Source organism: Dermacentor albipictus, chromosome 8 (genome assembly GCF_038994185.2).
Source record: "Dermacentor albipictus isolate Rhodes 1998 colony chromosome 8, USDA_Dalb.pri_finalv2, whole genome shotgun sequence".
NCBI lineage: Eukaryota > Metazoa > Arthropoda > Arachnida > Ixodida > Ixodidae > Dermacentor > Dermacentor albipictus.
Genome location: NC_091828.1, coordinates 79,959,145 through 79,985,546, shown reverse-complemented (window position 1 = coordinate 79,985,546; position 26,402 = coordinate 79,959,145). Strand labels below are relative to the sequence as shown.

Sequence of the window (26,402 nt, the reverse complement as noted above, 5' to 3'; positions counted from 1 at the left end):
GACTGAATGACCAACTACGTGTCTGCGCTTCTCTCCTTGCGGAATTGGAACAACGACACCACATGCTAAATTTCCCACCAATAAAGACAAACATCGTCTGGTTTGACTACTACTACTAATACACGTACTTGTCCTAACTACACAGTTTGAAACGACCACGTTGTGCCACCCGGAGTAACAGTGCAAAGATGTCAATATTGCTGTTAAGGATTTGGGACGAACATCGCCTTGAAGTGTGAATGACCACGGACAAGGGCTGCAAGTGTAGTTGGTGCTGAATTCATACTCCATACAGTAACTGCTCCGCGGTATATATTGTACGGCCGACTGCTGTTGGGCTTGTCATTATTTGAAGTCACACTTGGCTCACTATACTCTACAGTGGGAAATACTTGTTGCTTCAGCGCGAAATTCTGCCATGAAGTGAAATACTGGCCATTCAATTTATTCTGTCACCTTTCTATGCATCCTTAGCGGCTCTTTAGAAAGTCAAACTCAAAATTGCAGGCGATTCTGAACTCGGAATGCTTCTCAATTCGAGATTGGAGTTCTGAAAACATATCAGGCAGTCTTTGAGCGTTAGCTGGGCTCCGAGTCAGGGGCTCTTTCTAAATGAACACACTGGGCCTACGGATTTCAGCTGTGCCGCATCACCGGATTAGTGATACGTTGTACTGGCTTTTGTTTCTGCTTCGATCGCTCAGTAAAACCTAGCCCGTATTTGATGTTATACAAAAAAGTCGTATTCCACGGCTTGATCGCTGTACGTTGACGCAGAAAAGTACGATATGTTGGCAGGGTCGATGTGTCTTCTGAAGTTTCAGAATGTTTGGTTAATTCTAAAAAGTGCATCGTTCACACCCTTTAACACAGCATTATAATTTGCCAGCTGAGTTGTTGCACAGTACCATTGCTGTTGCTTTACGAGAGGCCGAAGACATCAAAACATGAAGGGCCATTGCGGTTCTTCCAAATTAATTACAACACTTTGTGGGGGGACAGCGAGATCAGGAAGCGCCACTAAACGAAGCCAGTCCTATCTGGGTGTTCGTCGCAGCCGGCAGTCAGAACGGCCAGTGCGTGCGGCCAGACGCTGAGAACTTCTCAATGTCCACCCCCCGCCCTTTTTTTTCAAAACAAACGTCACCTAGTATTTTCAACGTTCACCTCGGGCGCTCCCACTCAAAGTCCCGTCCTACCAGTTTGTAGAACTCTCTGTTGTGCGGCTCAAAAAACTTCCGCAGCCTCCTGACGCTCTCTTCGCTTAGCCTGGGGTGCGTGCGCCCCTTGGTCTTGCCGAGACAATGAGGACTGCCGCTGCCTTCGCTCTTCTTCAAGCAGGGAAATCCCTTGGTTCTGTTGAAGTAGAAGTGGTCCTCGGACACCAGCCGCCGCAGGCCCAGGAAGTCCTGGACCATGGCCATCTCGCGGGCTGGGTTCCTGACGAGCTCCTCGCCGCTAACCACGTGGATTTGGGATTGCGGGAAGTGCCTGAGCCAATGGGTGAGGTGATTGGCGTAGAGGCCGATGCGGATGCCGGACCACGACTCGTCGACGTCGCTGCTTCCGTTCGTGCACGTACTGTTGACGCTGTAACTGACCTGACCGCAGTCCCTGCCAGTGGACTTCTGGTCAGTGTCTTCTTTGTAGGCCCTCTTATCGTCTTCACTTGCTGCGTCAGTCCATCGGCCTCTAGATGATGAAGATGCACCTTTCTTCTTGGTTTTGGCGTACGCAATGTCGTCAGGAATTTCATTCCCACTGCTACGACTGTTCTCCTGGTGGGGGTCAGAGGCAACGAGTTTCACCCGGTTGTAGTCTGTTGTCGTATTCAGACTTGCGTACTCATGTGTAGGCGTGTCGTTCGGTTTGTACGACACGTAGTTTTGCTCATCGTTGCGAGTAGCCTCGCTTCTCCTGATAGTGACTTCGCGGTCTTCTGTGTTTTTCCCGTGGTACATGTCAGCGGTTATGTGCCCCCGCTGAGAACTGTCGCGGCCATTCAGCCTCCCAAGAAATCCTTCTTTAACGCCTTCACGCTTCTTATAGCTAGGAGCTGCTGGAAACTCGATTTTGCTGGATCCAGGAGTCATGGCGTTTCTTGCGCCACTGAAGGTGTCATTTCTGGACCGGGCTCGCCTTCTGCGAGGCGACTGGTGGCGAATGTTTGAATTGGCGTCGCCGTCTCTCCTCCTTCGGCGCCTGCGGAACGCCAGGACTTCGAAGGGCAGAGTGGTGTCGGGGCGCTTGGAGGCAGTCTGAGCGTAGTCGGAGAGCGCCCGGGTGACCGGGTCCCGAACGACGACCAGGAGGCGAGCTTGCGGCAGCGTGCTTCGAATGCGCGCCGGCACCTCCTCGGTGACGAAGTAGCTCGGCGTCTTCTCCATGGTGATCTGCTCCCGCAGGGTCAGGGGCATCTGGAGCCTGCGCATCGGAAAACGAAGTGCCAATGTTTCTCGCTGTCAACAATGCATTGGCGCGTACATTTATACAGTCACAAGCGATATGGAGGAGAAAGCGTAAACCTAGACCACCCCAATGAATGGGCCATTGTAACTCGTCTACGGCACGGCTAAGACGAGGCTAGACTCGACTATGGGTTATTCTTTCTCACCGTTGCTGTTCTTTGGTGCGGTGACCACTCCCTCGGAGATTCGCTCGCAATATGTGTATTCTCTATCTTTATTTATTCTTTGCACTTTTGTGACGTGCACGTGCGTTTATTGTTATTATTGAGAACACCCGACTGGCGTGACATGACGGTACTGAAACGTAATACAGTGCTTGCATGCCAACAATGAGAGTGTGGTAGCGTATGTTATTTCGCCTAATTTTTCGTGCGAGCTGCCGGATGACTTGGATACACCGTTACCATTCCGTGGGTGCTAGCGCATGCGTGAATAAACGAGATTCAACCGTCTGCTCCGCGCTTCGAAAAAAGACGTTATCTCCCTTCATGGCAACGATGAAGTAAACGTACTGCCTAAAAAGAAAAGAAATAATCAAACAGAGAAAGGAAACGCGACCATCTGATTGGCAGTAATGATAGCTGCAAAGAAGAAAAAAAAAAGGGAAAATAAGCGTTAGTCCTGCGTAGTCTTCTCCGCGCTGTGCCGACAGCGCCCTCCGGTGACATTTTTTTTTTTGTCGATACCCGTGCTTTAACTTTTATGTCGCGTGTAACTGTACAGGATCTACGTGATTGTCTTATGGACAGCAAATTAAAAATGCGGAATTGCTGTACTGCATACGAGAGCGTTTCAAGAAGTCTGACGCATTACAAGAAATTGTGAGCATTGAGAGGCGCTGTGAAGTCGTTTCCGTGGGTGCGTAGTGAAAATGAGCAGCAGAGAACGAAGTCAGAAAGGCGGCGCACGATATCTCAAGTGGAATCGTCGACGTTTCAACGTTAATTAACGATCCTGCTATCTGTTGTGCGGGTATCTTCACAGCACCGTGTAAGGGATTCCAATAACGCCTCTACGCATTAAACTGTCAGTCAACGCATGGAGCAATACTTCGTAATGATTTCCGTAAGACATGGCTTTAAGAAAGTAAACTGGAAAGTATTATCGCCCGAATAAATGAGTTCGTTGTATTTCCACCTGTATTGCACAGATGGCCAAGCAGAAAACAACGCTTTCCAAGCAGTAGTATACAGTGGGGAAAGAGGACCACTCTACACTTCCATGATTGGATGTTGGATCGTGCCTGAACTTATATATTGTGGCATATCTACATATCATGCGATGACACCTAGCAATGCCGCATCTCCTCCACCACCTCCCCGCTTCTCCGCTACAAAAACTTATTTAAAAAATGATGTTTCTTAGCCTTCTCGCATATTCTGACGGGCCCTAACTTTTCCCAATACCACACCGCATGCCCTCCTGGTAAGACCGGAGTCCCTTGATAAAATCAGAGTGCTCCGGCAAGAACTTAGTTGTAAGTGCCCAGGCACGAGACGCGAAACTGCCGGAGACGGAACCGAAGGCACCGTTGTTCCTCGCCGGAGAAACCTCAGAGTTCGGCGGCCACTGTTGGGACTTTCTTCGCCGGGACGCGGGCGCGTGCCGACCAAAGGCAGCGACGGACCGGGCTGGCGTGAGCCCGCCCTGTCAGAAAAGAGGCATCGATTCGTTTCTCAAACAACCGTTCTTCCACCTTTTATCGGCAGCCGGATCGACCCGCGGAGTCGATCTCGCTCGGCCGTTATCGATTCTCCCGCATCGGAGATCAATGCGACACTTCTATGGACGCACGCCCACCAGCCACGCCAGCCGCACGCGTCCCACACGTACTAGTGTCAGCGACTAACAAGGCGGGATGGATATATGGGCGAGGCTCGAAGCAAGGAAGCTCCGAGACGAGAGAGAGAGAGGAAGGAAAAGCCAGGCTTTCCGGCTTTTTAAGGCATCCAGTCGGGCTAAGAAGTTGACACCCTCTTGAGAACGCTTAGATGGAATAGCTGTGGCGTTGCTGATAAATAACAATAATAAAAAAAAGAAACAGGAAAGTTAGACAGTTGGCTGAGAACATGGAGTGCTGTCAGGAGCATGGAAAGTTTTGAGAGTCGCGAAGAAGCAAGCCAGTGGTAGCAAACAAACACTTTGTGCATGCGGAAGATTGACGGTACTGCGAAGGCTGGAGAACAAACCTAGAGGAAGGACGAAAGAGGAACAAGAAGAAAGGGGGAAAAGGGCAATACATAATGGAAGTGGGGTGCATAGGGAGAATGCTATCCTGCCTTTAAGAACTTGTTTGTCTCATTTCCTTTCGTTTTCGTTTTTTACCCGCAAGGCTGTCATTTCGGGCTAAGGAGACGTTGGTTTTTTGTTTATTTTGAGTAGATTAGAATGTCAGCAATCCTTACAGCTATCGATTAGAGTGAACCTGCCTGAAAAACGCGTGAAGTGCCCGCAAGGTAAACGGCAACAATAAATGTTACCTTTGCAATTGAATCGACGCCTATCTACGAAATGGGAAACCTTTCTGTCTGCGGTGGCCGAGAACGAACTCTTAAATATGCAGAATGCAACATACGTGGTGAGCGGCAACATGGACTGTTGTGGGCAAGCCGGGTTAACCGGATTGGTTGGGATAAAACGAAGTGCGAAGAGGCCTTGGAACCGAAACAAATTGAGAGATACTTTGGCGCATCCTTTCATGGCCTATAATTTCTTCTAAACGCAACACATCATGCTTTGTTCAACTTCTAGTGACCTTGTAAGCGTGTTTGAAACCGTCCTTGTTGGTTTGTTGTAGGTCCTCTGCTCGAAAATTGTTAAAAAAGGTGTTCAACCTCTTCGGTACGCGACAGGGAGGTTCGAAACCTGCTTCTCCTATGTTCCTCACGACCATGTTTACAATGGTTTTTCACACCTTCATCACTTGAAAAGTGTGCTTAACACGTCATTGGCAGCCCTAACCCAGTATTATACCATGTATAATACGAACTTGAATATAATGCGAGGGCCAATGTTTGAACTGCGCAACAAAAGAAAGAAACAAGAATTACTCTCACACATCGTTGACTTCATTTGGTTTTTGTTAGTGTAAGACGGAAAATCATTCATAACTCATAGACGCGAGTTTGTTTTACAAGAGGGGACAGCAGCCCTTATATTGCGGGCTCTTACTTAGTTCGAGATTTATTCAGCTTAACCGGTAGTCGGAGTGACGCCTGCTTCAACGCAATATTCCACGACGGCCATAGCATACATAAAGGCTATGTCATGAAACTACCACAACTAGAATCTAATCTCATGAACTAATCTCCAGCTCTGGTCTTCAACTCTCGCGCAGAAGAGCAGGCTGAGTAATCCACAGTGAACGCGATGAATTCTATGGCAGAACTATACTATCTGTCACTGCGGCAACACTAGTCGTTGTTCTTTAGATTCTTAAAAAACTTGTAAACCAACGCTTCCAAGACACTCGCTTGTAGCATGAACGGGCCTGCGATAGGCTTTCACTTTTAATTTTCCGCGCCGTCAACTTTACGAGACAGAAAAAGAAAAGCAAGAAGAGAAAGTGAGACGCTCCTACCAAAATTGCTTCTGCCATATCTGTATATAGCATCAACGAACGAGCCGTGGAACCAGAAACCATTTGCGACGATACCGACAAGCGGACCGACGACAACGGCGCAAAATAATTTCGTCCACGAACAACGGCTGAAGAACGGCAAAGGCGCGTCTGTTTGTTTGAAGCATGAACTGCAGCTCTACAAACAAACAAACAAACAGACAAACAAAAAACAAACAGACAGACGAAAAACGAAACGCCGACGACGCTGAGACAGCACCGCTCAGATACGACTTGAAGAATTGTTTTCTGGGTCTCGACACGGCTACGTTCGGAGGCGACCTCCGGGAAGCCGTATTATGACGCTCGGGCTGGAAGCTCTGAAAAACAGTAACAAAAGGAAAGAATAAAAAAAGAATACAAAAGAGAAAGGCAAGCGCACGCCGATTCACAAGAACACAAGCAAAAAAATAATGACGAAGCGTAATTTAAGAATAGAGTAACAAGCATCACAAGAGAACTCAATTGCCAGCTTGCCATTTTCGTACGTTGCGTCGCCTTTTTCTACGATACATATCTTTCAGCTTTTTCTGCGACATTCTTTCGTTATGCAACGGCGATGATATGTGACGTCATTGTCGAAAGCGCCGTGTTTCTGCCCTATCCCCCCCTCCTAACCTCTTCTCCCGGCTTTCTTTTTTTTTTCCTCCTCCCCCCGCTCCTCCCGCCTCCGTTCCCGAAACAAGGAAACAGCTTTATTAGAAAACGTGACTCTGCATTGATTGCGGCACACAGCCCACCTCCCCCGTTTCTTTGCTTCGTTTTTTTGCTTGAACTCACGTTTCGTGTCCGTGGCGTGCCTGAAAATGCCCTTCCTTCACGCCCCCGTACACTTCCTGCCCTCACCCCTTCCCTACATCCCTCCTTCATTCCCTTCATCCCTCCAGGCGTGCCACGTTTCGTGTTGCAGACGCGTTTGTAAATCCATCGCTTTGTGCTTTAGTTTTCCTTACAACGCGGGAGAAAAGGATGAAGACGGGAGGGGAGGGTTCGCTACAGTAGCTGGCGGTAGTAAAAAATACTGATAATAAAAGGCAGAAAAAAAACACGGACTGGGCCCCGACCATGAAGACGCGAAATGCTTCGCCCACGACGCTTGGGGGCAATGATTTATCCCCTTTTGTTTCTTTTCAGCCACAGCCGGCTTGCCGTTACTTTATTAGTGTTATACATATTGTTTTTATTTCATCGCTTTGTTACTTTCGACCGGTTTTCTCTTCGTCCGCTTCCTTGTCGTCTGCTCGCTTTGTTTCGTCTGCTGCCCATGTTCCTGCTTGTAATCTTTTTTTCCGGCGATGTTTCCGCCTCCACTGCTTGCGGCAATGTAACGTCGTTTGCTTGCTTCGAACTTGTCTTTTACCCGCGATGCTTCCTGTCTTTGTAGCTTCTTTTCCTTTTCGTTCTGCACATTTTCGGCGTTACCTACGACCAGGGGTTTCCCTACTAGTTTGATATTGTCGTCTGTAGTGCATTCTTTCTTTCCCTTGTCGCGTAACATCTTTCTCAAAGCCCCTTTATTGTACATTTTCTCTTTTCAACGCAACCACGCGGAACAACCGCGCCCTCTGGCAAGAAATGGGGGGGAGAGGAAGAATTTCCCGAATGGCTCTTCTATTGCCTGTTATTTATTGCATCACGGAATAAAGAATGAACGAAGGAACGGCGGCCCAAACAGGTTAGAAGTCCGCCCTCATATACATTATTCACTGACTCCTACTAAACGCCCCGGCATTGTTAGCGCACGCCCCTCCTATTATTAAAGCCCACTCAATCCGAAGTGTACGTTATTCGTGGCTGACGCGTCTATTTGTTGTTCGTTCTGTCAGTAATATTAGTTTCATCTGTACTATTTTTGTAACACCGGCACGCTGTAACCGGGCGCCCTTCTTTCCACTGGTGTGCGTCTGTCTTAGCTTTGCATATACATTATTGCGTTAGTGTTCGGTACTCCAACACTAGGGCATTTCTATTTAAGGAGCGAAACTCTATCCGATCTGCTGTCTAATTTTCAGCTGCTAGAGCCGAGGGTCCACACACGCGTCTCTTTATCTGCACCTCGTGCCAACACCTCGACTGCTGTTGTCTTGTGATGCACTCATTGTTGAAAGACCTGTACGTATCTGTCCTTTCTCTAAATCAAAAGCTTTTTTTTTGTCATATTAGGAACGGTGATTTCTAGACAACCTTATATACCCAAGGGCCTGTCTCGATGTAATATTTCCCTCGCGCATCGGCTACAGAAAGCATCGGCTTTCAGACAAGTGTGGCTGCATAAGACAAGTCAAGTTGCTTACTCTTGAGAGACGCGCCGACCATTTTGATGCAGTGTGCATCATACAATTTCCAGCGACATGTATCTTAAGAGCGCCACTCTCCTATGCGTAGTGCGGGCATTCTTTCAAAGGAGGAAGGCTGCTGCTTAGGTAGCTTCTGCGCACAAAGCTAGATCCTCCTGGATGAGCAGCAGAAACAACAACAACAGCAACAAGATAGTAAATGACAGTTAGGTGCTGGTGGAGCTCAACAGTGCGTCACTGTGAATCCAACGAGGGTTTATGGACTCTATTGATAGCCAACAGAAATCGCAAAAAAAAATTTTCACGTGGGCAAACCCCTCAATAAGACAAAGAAACTCTTTCTCGAAGGTAAAAGGGGCTAGGTTCGAGCCCGAGCCACTCTACAAATGTGTGTGGTTCATTGAGAGACCCGGCAACTGAAATCCAGTTTCTACAACACCATAGCTGAGAACATGATCCGGCGGGGCACATGGTTTTCATGCTCCATATCTTATCGTGACAACGGGAAATCAACTCGCGCTTAGGAAAAGCAGCAGTCGACTCAGCGACAAAAGAGAAAGTCTTGGCGCATCAGGGGATATATTGAAGTGAGTTACCGTATAATTATTTGGTAATCAGAAATTTTCGCCAAAGCGGACCGACATCTCTGCAGCAATTTATCTATGCCAAACATTGTAGTATTCTTAACGTTGCCAACTCTTAAAGGAATAAAAATCGATCATAACCCAACCGCCAATAAAAATTGTGTAAGGTGCTGCGATGCGTCCTTATTACAGGCAAGGGTGGTTATAGCACGAACACAGTCGAATTGAGTATGCTGTGCAATCTGAGTTCATCAAGTTCGATGAATAAGTGCTTTAAAAGAAACATTCAATAATTTAAAAGGCATACGGTGTGATATCTTGTTCTCATTTCTCCGTATTCGCTCCGTATTCGCTCCGCTTCGTCCTCATTGCTCCGTATTTCACATCAACTATACCGGCAACAGCTTAAGGTTAACAAACGTGCGCGGAACAATGTCAAAAAAGAAAAATAAACTGCCATTTATTGGCCAAGGGAAAACAATTTCCCGTAATTCCTTTCCCATCGGTGGCCCGCCGGTCTTCCAAGTTCTCCCGAAGCACAAATAAAGGAATAAAAGGGGGGACAGTAATCTTTGGACGCTTCATCACACACTGGAGCATTGCGCTCCTCGTAAATGGCTCGGCTAAATGACTGCTTGTAGGGGCTGAAAAAAGAGAAGCAAATAGAGGAGACGGCGCAGGTCAATGAAAGTACAAAACAAAAAAGTAAAGAGAAAAAGGAAGAAAAAATATCCCTAACAAAATCACCACAAGGCCTACAATAGAAAGAAACGGGGTGGCGGCGGTGGCGACTGTCATACAGCCAGACAGGCTGGCTGGCTTCCCGTTCCGCTTACGACCTGTCGTGCTCTCCCCTCTAATGCGTGTCATTTACTGTTTATTAATCGCCTCCCAAGCTGACGGTCGCCGCACGCAAGGCACCTTTTGATTACCGCCCCTTCCCCCACTTCCACCCACCTCCCCTCGCCCCCCTTCCCCTCACCCCCGCCTCCTTGGCTGTTCCTTAACACGGGTAGACATTGCGACAGGGTAAAGTGCCGTGTCGCCGAGTATTTGATTCCCCGTGTTTGTTCCCCTGCCCCCCCCCCCCCGCCTCCCTGCTACTTAATCAGGGCCCGCACTGCCTTAAGAAGCCCGATTTCGCGCGCTCTAGGTTTGCTTCGTGCTTCTACGCGTTCTGTCACTGCCCTCTCGGCATTATCAGACACCGTGATTTCTTTTTCATCGCCCGAGTCACGTGTGGTAACACGAAGGCAGAAGCGAGGTTTCATGCCATGGCGGTTGTCTCTAACGTCAGTTTCAAAGCATTTCCTTGTTAGGCGGCTAGATGGTAATGGGGTCAAGCCATTATATCTTTCTCTCTCTTGCCTCGATTGTGAGGTTTTGTTACTGTTGCATCGCAGGAAAAAAAAATCTCTCAGTTGGTTCCTGTTCCGCCAGCGCCAGAATTCCCGACGTTGGTAAAGCTTTTGATTTGATATTTATTGAAGTCAGAGCTGATGCCATGTCGTTATGGTTCATGGATCACTTTCTGAATTAGGGGGTTTTACGTGCCAAAACCACTTTCTGATTATGAGGCACGCCGTAGTGGGGGACTGCGGAAATTCGGACCACCTAGGGTTCTTTAACGTGCACCTAAATCTAATTACACGGGTGTTTTCGCATTTCGCCCCCATCGGAATGTGGCCGCCGTGGCCGGGATTCGATCCCGCGACCTCGTGCTCAGCAGCCCAACACCATAGCCACTGAGCAAAGATCACTTTCTGAATCGTATTGCGTAAGAAACCTTATTGAGCTACACACCGCGAACATTCGAAGAGAGCCTCCAAGTCTTAGTGATGACATATGTTGTTACCAATGGTAGCTTATTGTTACGGAACAAACGAAGTTGGAGGGAAGTATAAAATGTGTCAGAAAATAAGCCCGCCTGTTGCAGAATACTTTCAAGTTAATTCCTTGCTTTTTTTTTAAGTTTAATGCCTCTATTTTTTAAAAGTAGGTTCGTTAGGTAGAAATCTATCGCCAATTACATTGTTGTGAAGTGTCTTTCATTTAGCTTGCCTACTAGACAAGGTAAAACAGAAATTGTTATCACTTATGTAATCCCGCTAAAACGCATTAGGAGTGGTGCTATTTAGCTTTGCTTTAGCGGCTGTACCTTTGTTATTTATCGTTAACGTGCTTTTACTATGCTCAATATTTTGAGCACTAGGTTCGGCTGCTAACTATATCACTTCCTGCAAATGCACGTGATGGGATAAAAAAAAATTAGAAAAGCTCTAACAAATCTAAAGCATGAAAACATTGAGCACCGTTGGCATTTCTCACACGCAAGTATCGATAACGTCAGACTGAGAAATTTGCAGACAAGGCCCACAAATATTCAAGGTTATTGCTGTACACCTAGTGCGAACGTCTTACACCTTCACTTTTCACACAATTTCTTTTGGAACAAAAACTAGTAACACCAGCGCGTTTAAAGCACTCCTGTGTTTTAGGTCTTCGAAGACTCCATGTTTATTTTACATAATTACTACCACGTGTGGCATTATAGCCTTTTTTTTTGTGAATCTTTAGCAGCCTACATCTGCGATTACACTCGATTCGAACTCGGCTCGATGTTATCGCTTTGCACGTCCTTAGTTCAAGGTCTTCATTCACTTGTGCATAACTATTATCTATATAGCCCCCTGTACCTACTCATTAAGTTTTTCGACCATTATCAGTCCTGAATATAATTATTTGCTCTTTCATCGAAAACAGGCGCAGTCGTTTTACCAACGCAAATGCTACGCAAATATGCCGCATCGCAGTTGCCTGTAAAGCGTGCTTTGCCTGTAAGATAGTCAAGTAGTGCAAAAAAGCCATTTAGGTGGGGGCGTTTATTGAAGCACAGTCTCTCCGCGCTTGCTTAAATCATCAAATTTATGTGGTGAGTGCCAGTCTAAAGACACCATGGAAAAATGACTGATGCAGGGCAGAAAGAACACATGGTGCCAGGGGATAGTCAGCGTTCTTCAACAGCAGATCATGCGTTAGCCTTCTAAGATTCTATACTACTAGGATCTGTTTGACGCTTCAGAATTTCTCTTCAACTTAAGCTGGAACAGCGTCTTTTAGAACCTACTGGTTATAGAAACGTTAGTGCTGAGGGCCATTAAGATATGACCACACCATGACGTCCGCGCTTTTGAACATGACACGCTGGTACCCAGAATCATAGCGAATAAGTATATTTTTGCATATTTTCGAGCACATGATTCTAGAATACTCCTAGTGGTTAACATTTATTTGATAAACTCTCCGTGGACACCATGCAATGGCACAGCTCTTTCTGAATACTAGCTCTAGTTTTACCAGCCCCTGTAAAGAAGGGGCTGGTCACGGACGTGATATGCGTGCTTCGGTAGGTTTAATTTGTATGAGATTTCAATAAGTGTTGTATTGACGCTGTTCACGGAACGCTGCAAAGCGTACACCAAAACCAGCGGAGGCAAGGCTTATGAACTAAATTTCTGAGCTTGTTGAATGTCGTCATACGTGGTGCCACTCTTGAACGCCTTTTAAATGTGTCCCTCCGAAAGAGCATGACGTAATACAAAATTACGCTAAATTCTGTTCCACGTCAGCATGTAAGATGTCAGGGTGAATAAGGATATGTAGCCGAAGTACATGTTTCCGAACGCAACAACTCCATCTGAAGCTTGATTCTCTACTGATGGCAATGGTAAATTGTGAACACGCTACTTAGACTTCACGCCGAACGTTTTCCCGCCAATAATTCCACGCAGCTTACGCCATTATTTCTGAAAGCAGTCCCTTAATGCACCTTAAAAGTAAAGTAACGATCCGTCAGAGAATACAGGTATACATGGTGTACACCTCTGCAATTGGTTATCCAATTGATTATTCCAGATGAACACCACAGGTGAATAGCATATAAGTGATCTCCGCTGTCAGCGCCAGCGTTATCTTTTGCGAAGTTCTCACGATTCTCTGTCTTAATGGAGAGATTTATTGGAAATGTCAATTGGCTGCTCTAATCTTTACTAAACTTACATAAGAAAAATTCTGGGTTACATCTTTCAGTCTGAGACAGAACATTTTCAGTTTACGAGGCACTGCACCTCTAGGTAGCAATGGCTCAAATTATTCCGAACCCCGCCCGAACATCAAGCTATACCGCAGCGTTATATTGCTTGAACTAACTTCCACAGGCAAATGCCGAGCTCATATCGAACTGCACTGACTCTCCAGCGACGCGCACAAGGAACACCAAAGCATGTGCTCACCTGTACCACTCTATGCCTTTGTTGTAGTGACGATCGAAGAAGTGGGTTTCCGGACCCGTAGCTCTGACGTCGGGGTGAAGCCTCAGGAACTCCAACAGCGCTCGCGTGCCGGCTTTTTTCACGCCGATAATGAGCGCGCTGGGTAGCCGTTTCTCCAATTTCTCAAAGTCACTGCTTCGGTCCTCTTGTCTGTTTCTTTTCTCGCCATTCTGACGGTGACCATCAGGATCATCGGCCGCCGTTTCGTAGCTCGACGCCGCGACGTCAGTGCCGTCGACGTCGTCTGCACTGTCGTTCAGCGTCGTCTGCTTTCGTATCATCGCCAGTGAAGAAGCTGCACCAGTTGCGAGAGCGAGCACTAGACAGTAACAGAGCAGACGACACCACTGTCCGCCACATCCCCGTGTCACCGGCATCTCAGTTTCAGCAACGAAAGTTTTCTCCAAATGAAATTTAATCACGTTGTCATTTCCATCCGTGCAGAAGAGGCTTCAGAGATTTGCGTAGTTCTTTCGGGTCACAGGATTGTCATGATTCTTGCTCACTAGTAACGCCGGACGCTGCGAGGCACTGCTTCCGTGTCGTCAAACTCCCTCGCCTCGGTAGGCCCGACCGCAGTCGCATCAACTCTATGTTCACGTTTCTAGCCTCGTTCGAGACGAGCGCTTGATAATCCTGCGTTTTCTGACGCTCTTCACCGACGAGTACATTTTGGCAGCCTTATCTTTTTTTCCCTATGCCGTACGCGTAACAGCGCGTTTTACACAGCGCATCACCGCCTCAGAAGAAGGAGCGTCCAAGACCATCCTCTGCGCAGGCTGGCTCGACGACTGGCACAGATGCTGCCCTCGGAGCGAAACTCGGCGGAGCTCCCGATCCCGCCGTTTAGCGTCGTCTGCTATTCACCTTTTTTACTCCTCCCATCCCTCTATCGGGAGAGGAGGGAGCCAGCCAGCGCGACTGCAGCGCCATTTCCGCTCCTGCCGTTCATTGCAGGGAGCGGCACGCCCGTCTGCCGTAGCAGTCAATGCATCGGCCAGTCGTCCGTTGGCGCCTCACCTAGCGGTCCTTTTGTTGCAGCGGAGATCTCCCAGAAAAAAAAATCGCCTTTCGCCTAAGGTGCTGCAGATTCTGGAAGCCACTAGTTATTCATTATTGCACTCCGTATAATTAACATGGCTGTGCGAGCTTTGTTGCCGTTACCTATAAGAGATTCCAAAATAATCTAAAAGCGAGTCTCAGTACCGAAAATAATACTTAATTTAAATGTTTCAGCCACACTGGTAAAATTTGGGGTTTATTTTATATCCTTCTCACCTTGCCGTGGACCGCCAGTTTACGTCATTGAAGTTGCCTCTGTCTTGCGTTTTCTACCCGCTAGAGTCGCATTTGAACGGAGTTCGATTGGAATTAAGCCCGTGCACTTAAACGCACGTTAAAGAACCGCAAGAAGTGCAAAACTATTATGTAATGCCTCTATAGTTCACTGGAACCCTCATGGAATTAAATATTAAGTTTATTAATACTGATTTCTGCTCATTTGTTTCATGCAGGAAATATAGCATTCATACGCACATCCTCACGTTGTTTTGTCGTTGGGGACTCTAATTACCAAAGTGTTCAAGGCACCCATGCATTAATCAGATGTCTCAATAAGCTGAACTCGTGACATATGCATTTAATCTGATTTGTTTAGAGTAAAATGGATTGTCAAACGCATGACGACAGCGTGAAAGAAGTGTCGCTCAAGATTTTGTCTCCTTAACATTTGGGGTACGTCTCTTGATAATTCTTTCTTTTTATTTTTAATAAGTGTTTCCATTTTACTGCCGCCCATTTCCTACACTGATAAAATACATTCTACAAATATTTGTAAACACTTCACGATGATATTGTGATTGAGAAATACGTCTTGAATCTTGCGATCTCTGATGTCACTTTACACTGTAGAGAACACATCCTCGCCGTCTTCCCAGACGCGTCAGGTCTCCTGTTCTTTGTCATTATTCAACCTGACTTCTAAGCCTGATCGCCTGAAGGCTCAATATTTTGCCTTGCGTATTCTTGCAAACTTCAAGTTTCCTTTTTAGCGAACTTATGTAAACTGGAGCTCCTAGAATACAAGATAAAAGATAACAGAAACGAGGCATGGTACCAGACGACACGTAAAGTCGCATGCGCGGTCGTTCTGCAAAGTCGTCTGCTAAACAAAGCAAAAAAAAAAACTCTAGCGAAATCCCTGCCGCCAGCGCAAGTCGTCTGCTTCAGTACCGTCATTAGTCTACGTCATTTCCCTTTACGCATACATTCATCCATTGTTTGCACTGCTTCTGCCTCCCTCGCCGTCCCATCACGAGGGAACGGGAAACTTTTTGTCTTTTTTCTTTTTGATACCAAGCGCAATCTGGGTGTGCACTTGCCAAGTGCGCTGAGAGGACGCCGCGATGGGTTCCGATACGGAGGGGCGTTTCCGGAACGCATTGGCCATTGTTGGCACGTTTCCCCTAATCTCCGCGGATTAAGCCTGCAGGCGGAAGGATAGGATCTCCTCGGGCAGCCATTTGCATGGATTAGCCATTGACCCTGACTCATCGTGGCTTTTTCGCTTTGCAAAGCTCGCCGGGCTGTTTCCCTTGCTATGCCGAGCCACATCCGATGCAATCTGCGCGTGCTACCACTGTGTTTAATTTTTTCCTTCTTAGTTTCTGTTGCCTTTAGAAAATTGCACGCTGGAGCCAACAGACGGAGATTCCCGCTCTTGATTTTGAATCGGTGACAATACTTCAGGCAGTCCCATCATTGTCATTTTAAATGCCTTTCGCTTTGGGAATTCGGTGCGTGTATGTTTTTTTGTTATTTTCTCTATCTCGGCTTGGAAATGCATCATTTCAAGGAGCGCGAAGTAGTAGCAACCAAATGGGAAAGAGAGGACGCCTCGCAGGAGAAGGGTGATCCTCAAACGATAGGCGAGTTTCCGGTTTGGGATCCTTTAAAAACGGGGCACCGGCTTCCTAGGGCGGGGACTCATGAATGCAAATGTTGATACGCATTTTGACCGCAGGCTTATTTAAGTAAGCCCGCCCTTTATGCGACGCTTCTGCTGGCGCTGTTGCCACAACGTAATTCACACCGCCGCCTCTTCGTGATTTATTGCTTTCGGTGTGGGCGCAGTGAATAAAGTTTGAGAGGAAGATAGCGTCTGGCCGATCCCCTTCGCTTAGATTTGTGCGTGTGTTGATGTATGTCTGTGTGAAGCACAAATCGAAGAGACGCCTCGTCTTTTTTTTTTCTTTTTCTCTCTTTGGGCAACCTGCCGAAAGATGTAATCCATGGAAATTCTCAACGCACCTCAAAGTATGAGGCACACATAAAATGTCCGCAGCCAGCATCGTTATAAGTGCAAACAGGGGGCCGAATTCTCAAAGATCTTCGTTTATAAGAGCTGTGTTTATTAAAGCCGCTTTCACCAATGCGTAGTGTGTTCGCTGTCACTATTAGCTGGTATCTGTTGTTACGAAGTTATCTGGAGACAAAACTTATTTTATTTTTTACTTACACATACCCTAACTTCTCTACGTATATAGTTCCGGCAACCGACCGTTGTACCGGTGATTATCTAGCCACCGCATAGATATGCACGCGCTGGAGCGCACATATCTCGGAAGCCATGGCCGCTTTATATATGGTAGAAACGTTGGAAAAGATCGACACGCCGATCTGCTGATTCGGTAGCGAGACACGCATTTTTTTAATTTTGCTTTTCTTTGCCACGAAGAGCGTGAACGCATGCGTTATACTGAGTGTATACATGATTTCCAATCGTGCGAGATGCAACCTAATAACCCGGTTGTGAGTTAGCAACTGTGGTGTCCTGTCCTCCTTTTTGTCCGTGTTCCTATGCGCTACAATGACTCCAACACATATTAACTAACTCGCCCAAGAAGTTTTATTGCTGCAAAAGGGGTTGGTGTATTTTTGAGTTTCCGTGTAACAAAATAATGTTTTCGCGTACATTTAGATTACAATCCGACGCTATCATGCCCGTAGGTCGTGCGTAAGCCGTACTTTTCGATCTTTCTGACGTATTTTACCTCGGGAAATTCAATTAGTTTAGTAACTCCGCTGCGCTACATCGAGGACCTGCGTGGTTGGTTATGTGGGGTTCGAAATTTGTATTTCGCGAAACAACGTCCGGCGCTGTAGCCCGCCACCAGAATTTCTGCTACACGTGGCCCTTAACGCTATCGCGTTAGAAAAGTTACAGCGACGTTTCACTTCGTGAATGTGGGTTACGCACAAGTGTATGGATGTTATTCTCTTTTACGTGCAGGCGTATATGCCCGTCTGTGAAATCGTCCATATTATGCCTGTCGCCGCAAGGGTAGCGAGCGCCGGAGGTGGAGGCCGCATGGAATTGGAGAAGATAATCGCGTGGCGTGGAAGGTGCCCAGACGCCGCGAACATGCACACAAACGAAAAGGACATAATAATAATAATAATATATGGGGTTTTACGTGCCAAAACCACTTTCTGATTATGAGGCACGCCATAGTGGAGGACTCCGGAAATTTAGACCACCTGGGGTTCTTTAACGTGCACCTAAATCTAAGTACACGGGTGTTTTCGCATTTTGCCCCCATCGAAATGCGGCCGCCGCGGCCGGGATTCGATCCCGCGACCTCGTGCTCAGCAGCCTATAGCACCATAGCCACTGAGCAACCACGGCGGGTAGAACAGGACATGAACGCGGTCGTGGGCGCTACATTTCTCTTGACGGTGCGACGCCTGGTGTGTCACAGCGAAAGCGCATGCTGCTGCGCATGCAAATGAGATATCTCTTTAATAGCTGGAGAGTGCACCGTTTCTAAAGGAATATATATCGGCTGCCCCCCGATCGCTCTGTCACAGGCTACTCGAAGCTGTGGGCATGAATGAATTTTTTTGCGCATGATAAAACATTTGCGCATCATCATAGCATTGTTGAGCCCTTTCGGCACGTATACGACATCGCTGCGCCAACTCTTCTTCACTGACAATCCACCCTAAAGCTATTTTTAAAGCTTCGTCGCATGCCGCCACGGTAATCTACGAGCTATCGCAAGCCTATAAGCCAGAGGAAGTGGACCAATCGGAAACGTCCGGTTATCTGCTTTAGGTGCACTAGCTCGGCCCCACCCCAGCCCTCTCCACTTCTGCGCGCTCCTTTCCAGCTGATTAAATAAGAAAAACCTGCTATCGTAGGCAACGGTATTCACCTTGAAACCAAACAAGATCATCGCCGGTAAACGGGAAGAGTAATTGGGTCCTCAAAACAACCTTGTGGGTCACCCCCCGTGCTCACTCTGGCGCTTACGCAAATTTTACGTCAAGAGATTGCAAGTAAATCAAAATGGAACAGTTTTACTTTGTAGTACTAAAAAACAAATTGTGGGGTTTCACGTGCCAAAACCACGATTTTATTATGAGGCACGCCGTAGTGGTGTACTCCTGAATATTTTGGACCACGAGGTGCTTTTTAACGCGCACCTAACTCTGAGTGTCCGGGTGTTTTCGCGTGTCCTCTGAGTGTCCTCTGAGTGTCCGGGTGTCCGGGTGTTTTCGGCCGCCATAGCTGGGATACGATCCTGCGACCTCGTGCTTCGCAGCTCAACACCTCGATATAGCACTCCGGGACCAGAGTCCCCAAAATTGAGTTTCACTGTAGCGCTGTTGCGTCGTTTCGACTCTTGCGGCATTATGACGCTGCGTACACCGTAACGACGTGTCACGTGTTATTTGGTTAACTGGTTAATTTCGATTAACTTGTTATCATGTCATTAAGTAAAGCACGAAAGGTAATCAATCACCGACGCGTGTGTGACACTGCGCAGACTTCTTGTTTTTGAAACCGTGATTTGTGGGAAATGTTTGATCTCCTGTGACATTTCGTCTATCTGCGGTGAATCTGTAGTGTTTGTGACATTTTAGGCTTTGTTTCTCTCTCACCTTGCTTGTCGGAGAATTCATCGTAACGTGCTCTGAGGCAGGTTACGCTGCTGTGACTAATCTCTTGATGGCAACATCCCTTTACTTATTCGTGTTGATAAATACAGAAATGAAAGCTACAAGCTGCGCTGGTACGACGTAGAAAACAAGCCGAAAAAGTGTTTCGTGTGGTTTCCGCTTCAAGATTTTCATGGCGCTTCGAATACATGCCGACACGCGTCGTTCACAGTCGTATCGATTTCAATGAATGGGAAATCCATCGCGCCCTCAGTAGCGCTTGAAGAGAATAAGCAAAACAGCACCACGGACTCCCTGGACAAACTAGCGCCTGGAGGAGTTACGTGCATCGATCGATCGCATTTGGAATCGATCGATCACATTTATGGGAAAATCCCTCATCGTTAAGACTTCTTGTGCCACAGGCGCAAAGAAACGGGCGCAGACTGAACTTTAGTCGAACGAATTTCAGTAGGTTATGCAGAAAGGGCCGAGTTCGGCCGCAATCGGAACTTTCCGAGTTCTGGCGGCCACGAAAAAATCGGAATGTCGGGAGCGCTTTCATGTGGTTCTACTGAGCGTGCCGCACCAGGGAAACAAATAGAAAAGTGGATAATACAAGCAATATTAGTCTTGCATAACCAATCTTCGATCGCTTTGTTGGTTAAAGCTGTTGAAATGTTCCTAGATATTCGACGTTTCTCGACTCAACATTGTAAATTGAGCTTGGGCTCATAGTGCAGGACTAAATCGAGCTGAGGCTTTTCGAAATGGCGACGCTCTATTCTTTTTCTTCTTTTGTGCCACACATAGACGTATTGAGAGCAGCGCACAAAGACACTGTGATGTTTCATGACAGCCACCTCCGGCTTCAAGCTCTAATCATTCTGTTGCCAGACAGCAAAGTCACTCTTGAGGATCTCAGATTCGATTTTCTTTCTCCCTCGGAGAGATGATGTCGGCCTTCATCCTAGCGTCGCATTTTCTTCAACTCAATCAGAGTCTAATGCAAAGAATTCGAATGACCTCTGAATCGACGACACAAATCACAGGCTTGCTCTTCCCTCGCGTTTTTTCCTGCCTCTCATTTTTTTATTACATTTTTCTTCCACCGCCACCACAATGGCATGTGTCACATCAATCAACGAACTGACGCTTGCTCGTGCTCCTTGAACACGTGCAGCACAGATAAAGGCAAGAAAATACGTAACATCATTCATTTTTTTTATCATGGGTCCAACGAAGTTACATCGGGGCACCACATCGTCGCTGAGATCTCGTTGGCCCATTAGGCAATCGCGGGGTGTGGAACTGTCCCCTGGGAGCCATTGAAAACCACTCGAGTGGAAACGACACACGCCTCGCACACGTTTCAGGAGACGGCGCACAAATCCTCCCTTCCAAGCTAGCCGCATGCAAAATTTAATTTAACCTTTCCTTGTTCTTTTCCCTTTCTTTTCTTTTTGCCTTACGCTATAAACCGATTTCGCGTGTGAATCCCCGGCTGCGGTGATTGTGAAACTGGATTACTCGACTTCATGTAAAGAGACCAAAAAAAAAAAAAACGTGGCGTCCGTCCTGCTATACGCACGTGTATGTACCGCTCCGTGTTCATCGTGCTATTTTGTTATTTCTCACTTTCGCCCTCTCTCTTCTTTTTAAAGGGATTACAGATCACCCTCTTCACGAGTACAACGATTTAGAGATTTATTACTCCGTACGTTTCGCACGCTGTACGTTTCGCAGGAATTTTACAAATTTGTTCACGCCGTCACCACTCTTTCGAAGCTTACTTCAGCTTGCGGTATGTCTCTACATCTCTAAGGATCGATATGTCTACGTTCGTTCCTAAACTCTGTAATGCGAACTTCGTTCGCTAGGCAGCCCGTGGTCAAATGTGTAGAGCACCGAGCTGCTGTGCTAGGGGGAACCTGGTTCAAAATTTACCATCCAACGAAGTTGAGTTACCGGGTATGTAACACTGGGTACGTGGTACTAATCAATAAACCTCTTTGAGACCAAATTGCGTCACTGGGTTTCCATCACTGGGCACGTTTCGATCTTCAATCACCCTCTTTCAGGCAAACTTGAGGCCCTGGGTATATGTACCACTTTTCAATAAACAAACTTTCATGTCAACTTGGGTAACTGGCTATGCGTCAGTAGGTATGTTTCCCTCTTCGCTGACCCTCTTTCACGCAAAGCTGTGCCATTGAGCCTGGGCCACGTTTCAATGACCCGTGCTTTGATGACAGCCTACGTCACCGCCTGTCGTAATATACATTAGATGAAACATATTATCAACGATTACACACGAACTATAGGATAGACTGCCAATAGCATTAATGTCGCCAATCATCTATGAAGGAGGGATGGACCATAATTAATCATCATGAATTGGAAATGTTTACAACAAGCACGGTATCTCGCCGGGTTCTCCACAGCGTTAAATTGCATCAATGAAAAATGATGGCAGGTAAAGTGAAGACTAGCACTTATTTAACTGTTCTCTGCCAAAGATGTGGCGGTCGCTTGCAATTTAAAACGCGGGCACAAAGGGTGATTTATCAGTTTCCGCCCAGTTTGAGATATAGGCTGTAGAAAACACTCTCTTAGCATTTCACGGCAACTTCACTTACGCTTTGCAGGTAATCCGTTCAAACGCCAAAAGAAAAACAAAGTTACCTTCTTAGACAGAAAAAAAAACTAGCACGTGACACACACGTTCACGCACGTACGAACCACTCACATGCACGAAGACCCACTGCGCATGCGCAAATGCTGCGGGAACCAAACGCAATTTGTAAGCGCGTATTTTATTCTTGCGTGCATCCGCCTAATGACATCGCGTGCCGCTTTTGTTTAGCGTCCCCGTATAAACAGGGACGTTACATGCTCTCGTTGTTCTCGTTTTGTTCGGCACAGCGCGAGACTGCCAGTTTTCGCCAAATGGCGGCGTCATTGCCCACCAGCAGCGTGCCACTCTACATTTCTGCTTACTCACGCACCATATGCGTACGCGGGCCATGTCACACACTAAAAGCGTTGTCGTCACCAACGCAGTGGGGTTTCTTAAAGAGCTTACGTGAAACATCCGTGTCGTCATGGACCCAGTACCGAAACTATCTAATCTCGTGCAACGAGCCTCATTTAAAATGTCGCTCGGCTATCAGAAGAGAAGCTCTTAAAGATAACCAGCAACACTTTGGTGTTTGCGGAAATTCTTTTCTGCATTCCAAACCACGTATCGGATGAACACAAATTTTAGCGAACTGAACTAAACTAATTTAAAATCGAGCTGCGGTGGTCTTTGGCTTTCGGGGATAAGCTGTTACTTCAAGCAGCGTCCAGAATCTCCGTTGTGCTCAAATATCCCCGCAGAGCTTTGCCAGAACTGAAAACCAAGCGGTATCGTTTACTTTTTATTTATTTGTCTTTTTCTGTCTGCGACAGAATCTCACGACACGGCGATATTGACTTTCGGGGTACCACAATATATTTTTTTTTCTCACCCGAAATCCGATAGCTGGAACGTGACAGAAATACTTCTAAGAAAAGCACCCTTACTCGGGTGTTCAGCAAACGCTAGTTTTCGCATAGAAATGAACGGCAACTGTAGCTATATATAGGACGACTGCGACCTACAAAATGCGAATACCTCACAGTCACACAAGGTTTGTTCTATGTGGCTTTTGTATTTCGTAGCAGCGCAGCTAAGGTTACAACGTGCGCGAAGGGGGGGGGGGGGGGAAGGGCTCATTTTGTTCTTGTTTCCCCGAAAATCTGCCGCCGTCTCCGCAAACGCGTTCAAACACGGGTCAGCCGTTGAACTCGGCTCGTGTCCTGCTTTCATAAACACCTACTTATCGTCTGCCACGCCACGGAAGCAGGCTTCGTAGCCGGCCACTAGCTTGGCTTATGCAAGCAGAAGGCCGTATCGAAAAGATGCGCGGCGCAGCTAAAGAGGATGGAAGGGCTGGCTGCACGAAGACGATTCGGGCTCGTGGTGTAGCAGACGAAAAACAAACCAAGCCGGGCTGTGGAACCCGCAGCGAAAATGCGCACCGACTTTTGGATTCAGAACATAACATCGCGTGCCTCGCGTTTGCGCCCGCAGCTCGGGACGTGAGCTGAGGTCCACGAGTAGCTGCAAAACAAAGAAAAAGAAAAAAAAGAAACAGAGGGACCACATGCGTCTAGACTTGGTGGGTTTTCTCGTTTCCTGAAGAAATCCCCGGGGGATTGTCGAGAGTTTCAATGTTGCCTTAGCGCGGCCAATATCGGGACGGCTCGGCTTTCCTCCCTTCCCAGAAGCAAGCGCCGATCTTCCGTCCCGGCGTTTGTTCCCTTTCGACCACGCGCACTCCCCCAGGGGAGAAGGAATCCTCTGGTCTTCCCGACCTCGCTCGAACGAATCCAAGCCTATAGCCAAAGTCCAATCCGAAGCGCGGGGGAGCTGGATTTACCCGGCCGCGGCGGTGCCTCCCATAACGCGCCGCTCTCACTTCCACCTCTGCTGCCGCGGGGCCATCCTCGTCACCCCCCCCCCATTCCTCCTTCCCCTCGCAAATCGCATGCTTCTTTTGTTTCGCAAAAGCAAGACAGGCGTGTCTCGCCTTCTTCTATCGGGGCATTCAAGTGACGAGGACGGGTTCAGTGGGATTGACTGGAAAAGTAAACGACACCGCAGAAAGTGCAGGGGCCCCCGTCGATTCCCATTCGATATAAAACGCGTCTCGAGACCGCAGTTGCCCGTGTATGCGTCGAACCGGGGATCGCCCTGCTTCGCGCACCCTGCGGCATCGCCTGGCTAAGCTTTTGTTTTGGGCTTAGCGAGTTTTATTTCGAGACGCGGTTCTCGGAGGCACGCTTCAAGCACGTCTGGAGAGGGAACGAGTCGTCTCACCTTCGCTGGCCAGGAGCTTGGTGTACGGGGCGACGCGTACATATAACGAATAGAGCTCGATCTTGGCAAATTCCACACACGCACGTTCGTCGGAGCTGCAGCGCATTTTCTGAAACCGGGTGTTCGTTGTTTCGATAACCGAGTGCAAGGGTTTTGTACGCGCTCTTCTGACGCCAAAACATAGCTGCAGGTACATCGATTAAATCGGACTTTCGCTGTCTCGAACTTAGCACAGCTCTACGTCATCGTTAGCTAAAAAGACAGCTGAGTTAGGAACGCACAGCCACACCCACTTGCGGTTTCTAATTGAGAACACGTAGCGGCTGACCTTATCGAGGTGCGGCACTTCCGTTGGGGCTGACAAAAAAAAATATTAAAAAGCGAAATTATGGGGTCTGTTGTCCCAAAGCAACACGCGAGTAATATCAACTGCCGCTAATGTCTTTATTTCTATTGTTTTTTCGTTATATTAAGGTACAGGACGTGGAAACTCTAGGTGAGCTTCGACATCTCTGAGGCCTTTCTAGAGCTTTGCTAAACCCTTCTATACGTGTAAAAGGTCACGACACAGAAGGTGGTCACGTGGACGCAGGACATGGTGCTGTACTGACTCGCTCGCTAGTCTGTTACGCTGATACGCCGGGTCGCGCACTCCGTAGCGCTATGGCCACTTTAAGGTTTTCGCAACCTAGCCAGGGATTTCGCCATAACGACCAACCAACCCGACTGGGCTTGCAACACTGGAGGACCTGAATATCGCGCTGAGAGCAAGTGCGCTATTCACTGCTTCACGTACGCTGCAGCTGGATTAGCCAATGGCCGTGTACTGAAAGCGAAATCCCGATCGTCATATATCGAGGACACGATAAACTAACAATCTCTGCAAACGCATCTCGCAAGCGGCATCTCGCGAGACTTTCTTCAAGCATGATGATATGAAGACAAGCTTGTCCGAGTTTTTATTTTCTCTGAAAGGAAAGAGAAAAGAAGGAGAATGAAACTTCCTTTATAATAATCAGGTTCGCTCCTGGCGTGTTTCACCAGCGAACAGGCAGAACATGCTCTTTGCAAGTTGTTCCAATTGTAGTTGACGTCAATATCACGAATGACGTCACCAGCACTGGCACGCACGTCGGTTTCTCCGGTAGTTAGGTATTCTGTAAGCCGCGACACGCTGCCAGAAAGACTAGATATCTGTGCCATCGCTTCAAAGAACTTGGCGCAAGCTGGTTTCAAACTATTAGGTACCACCACTGCACACACACCGCGACATGCGGAGCTTAAAAAAATAGAAATAAATAAAACAGGCTAGTGATGTATCAGATCTCGTTTCATGCCTCCATGATATATTTCAGAAGGGGGAACGCTGTTATGATTGCTTCTTTCTACTTTCTCGAACGCCCCCCGTCGACCTCTGCGAAGTACAGCAAACAAAATAACATTCAAGGAACCACCTTACAGTGAAACCAGGAACACTATAGAGGGCAACCCCACTTTAGCGAAATCCGAATCGCATCGACGCGTCGTTGTTCAACGTGACAAAAAATTTGAACCAAAAAAAAAAGAGAGCTGATGATGGCTCGAACGCACGCGGCTGTCTAGCAGTCCCAGCAGCGCACCGCGAGATTCGGCGCGAACGTGACGAGGTTGCGAGATGCATTGTGATTTCCGCTATTGGGGCATCGCTCGGGAGCTTGCCCGCCGCGTGTGGAGTTTTCGAGCGTGCAGCTCACCGCTTTCGTTCTGCCCCTCTTTCCCTTCGCTTCTCACTTTGATTTTTCGGGGGGGCTTAAGGTTTTTCGTACTTTGAACGGCGGAGTGCTCAACAGGATTGAGAAGAACGACCGCAAACGAAAACGGCCGGGCCCGCTTCCGTGGGGACGTTATATTGCCGGAAGAAGGCGAACGCGTGAACGCTCGATGTGTCGTTCTTTTCGGGGAGACAATTTTGAAGGAAATAAATTTAAAAATAACCTGCTTGCAAGAGGTGCGATTCGCTTTTCGCGCAGAATCTCGCAGAAAGCCTTGTCGGTCAAGAATTGCAAGTAAGCTTCCCTTTTCATTCGCAGTCGTGATTCATTTCAGCGTATATATATGTAGCGGTTGCAAAATAAACGAACTCGTTGCTACAGTCAGCGCCTATTCCTGTCCTCCCTTATGGTCCCGCATTTCGTGCTCCCAAAAAGCAAAGCTTCTCTTTGCGAACCTCGCCGGGTTCAGAGAACGTGGGTGCTGCAGTCGGGCTGTTTCTGCG

The 26,402-nt window shown here is 47.5% G+C and overlaps 1 protein-coding gene across 3 annotated transcripts; it reads right to left on the bottom strand.

Moving 5' to 3' along the window:
- On the bottom strand, positions 1-24,275 carry LOC135898608 (uncharacterized). 3 transcript variants are annotated; one of them, XM_070522876.1, is made up of 3 exons: positions 24,149-24,214; positions 6,308-6,407; positions 1-2,424 (listed from the first exon to the last, which is right to left on the bottom strand). In XM_070522876.1, the coding sequence occupies exon 3, from the start codon at positions 2,415-2,417 to the stop codon at positions 1,164-1,166; it is 1,254 nt and encodes a 417-aa protein (XP_070378977.1). In that variant the 5' UTR covers positions 2,418-2,424; positions 6,308-6,407; positions 24,149-24,214; the 3' UTR covers positions 1-1,163. The 3 variants fall into 3 exon arrangements, with proteins under 3 accessions (XP_070378977.1, XP_065283729.1, XP_070378978.1); XM_065427657.1 differs by lacking the exon at positions 6,308-6,407 and having other exon boundaries at positions 24,149-24,275; XM_070522877.1 differs by lacking the exons at positions 6,308-6,407; positions 24,149-24,214 and adding an exon at positions 13,261-13,458.
- Positions 24,276-26,402: the final 2,127 nt, after the last annotated feature.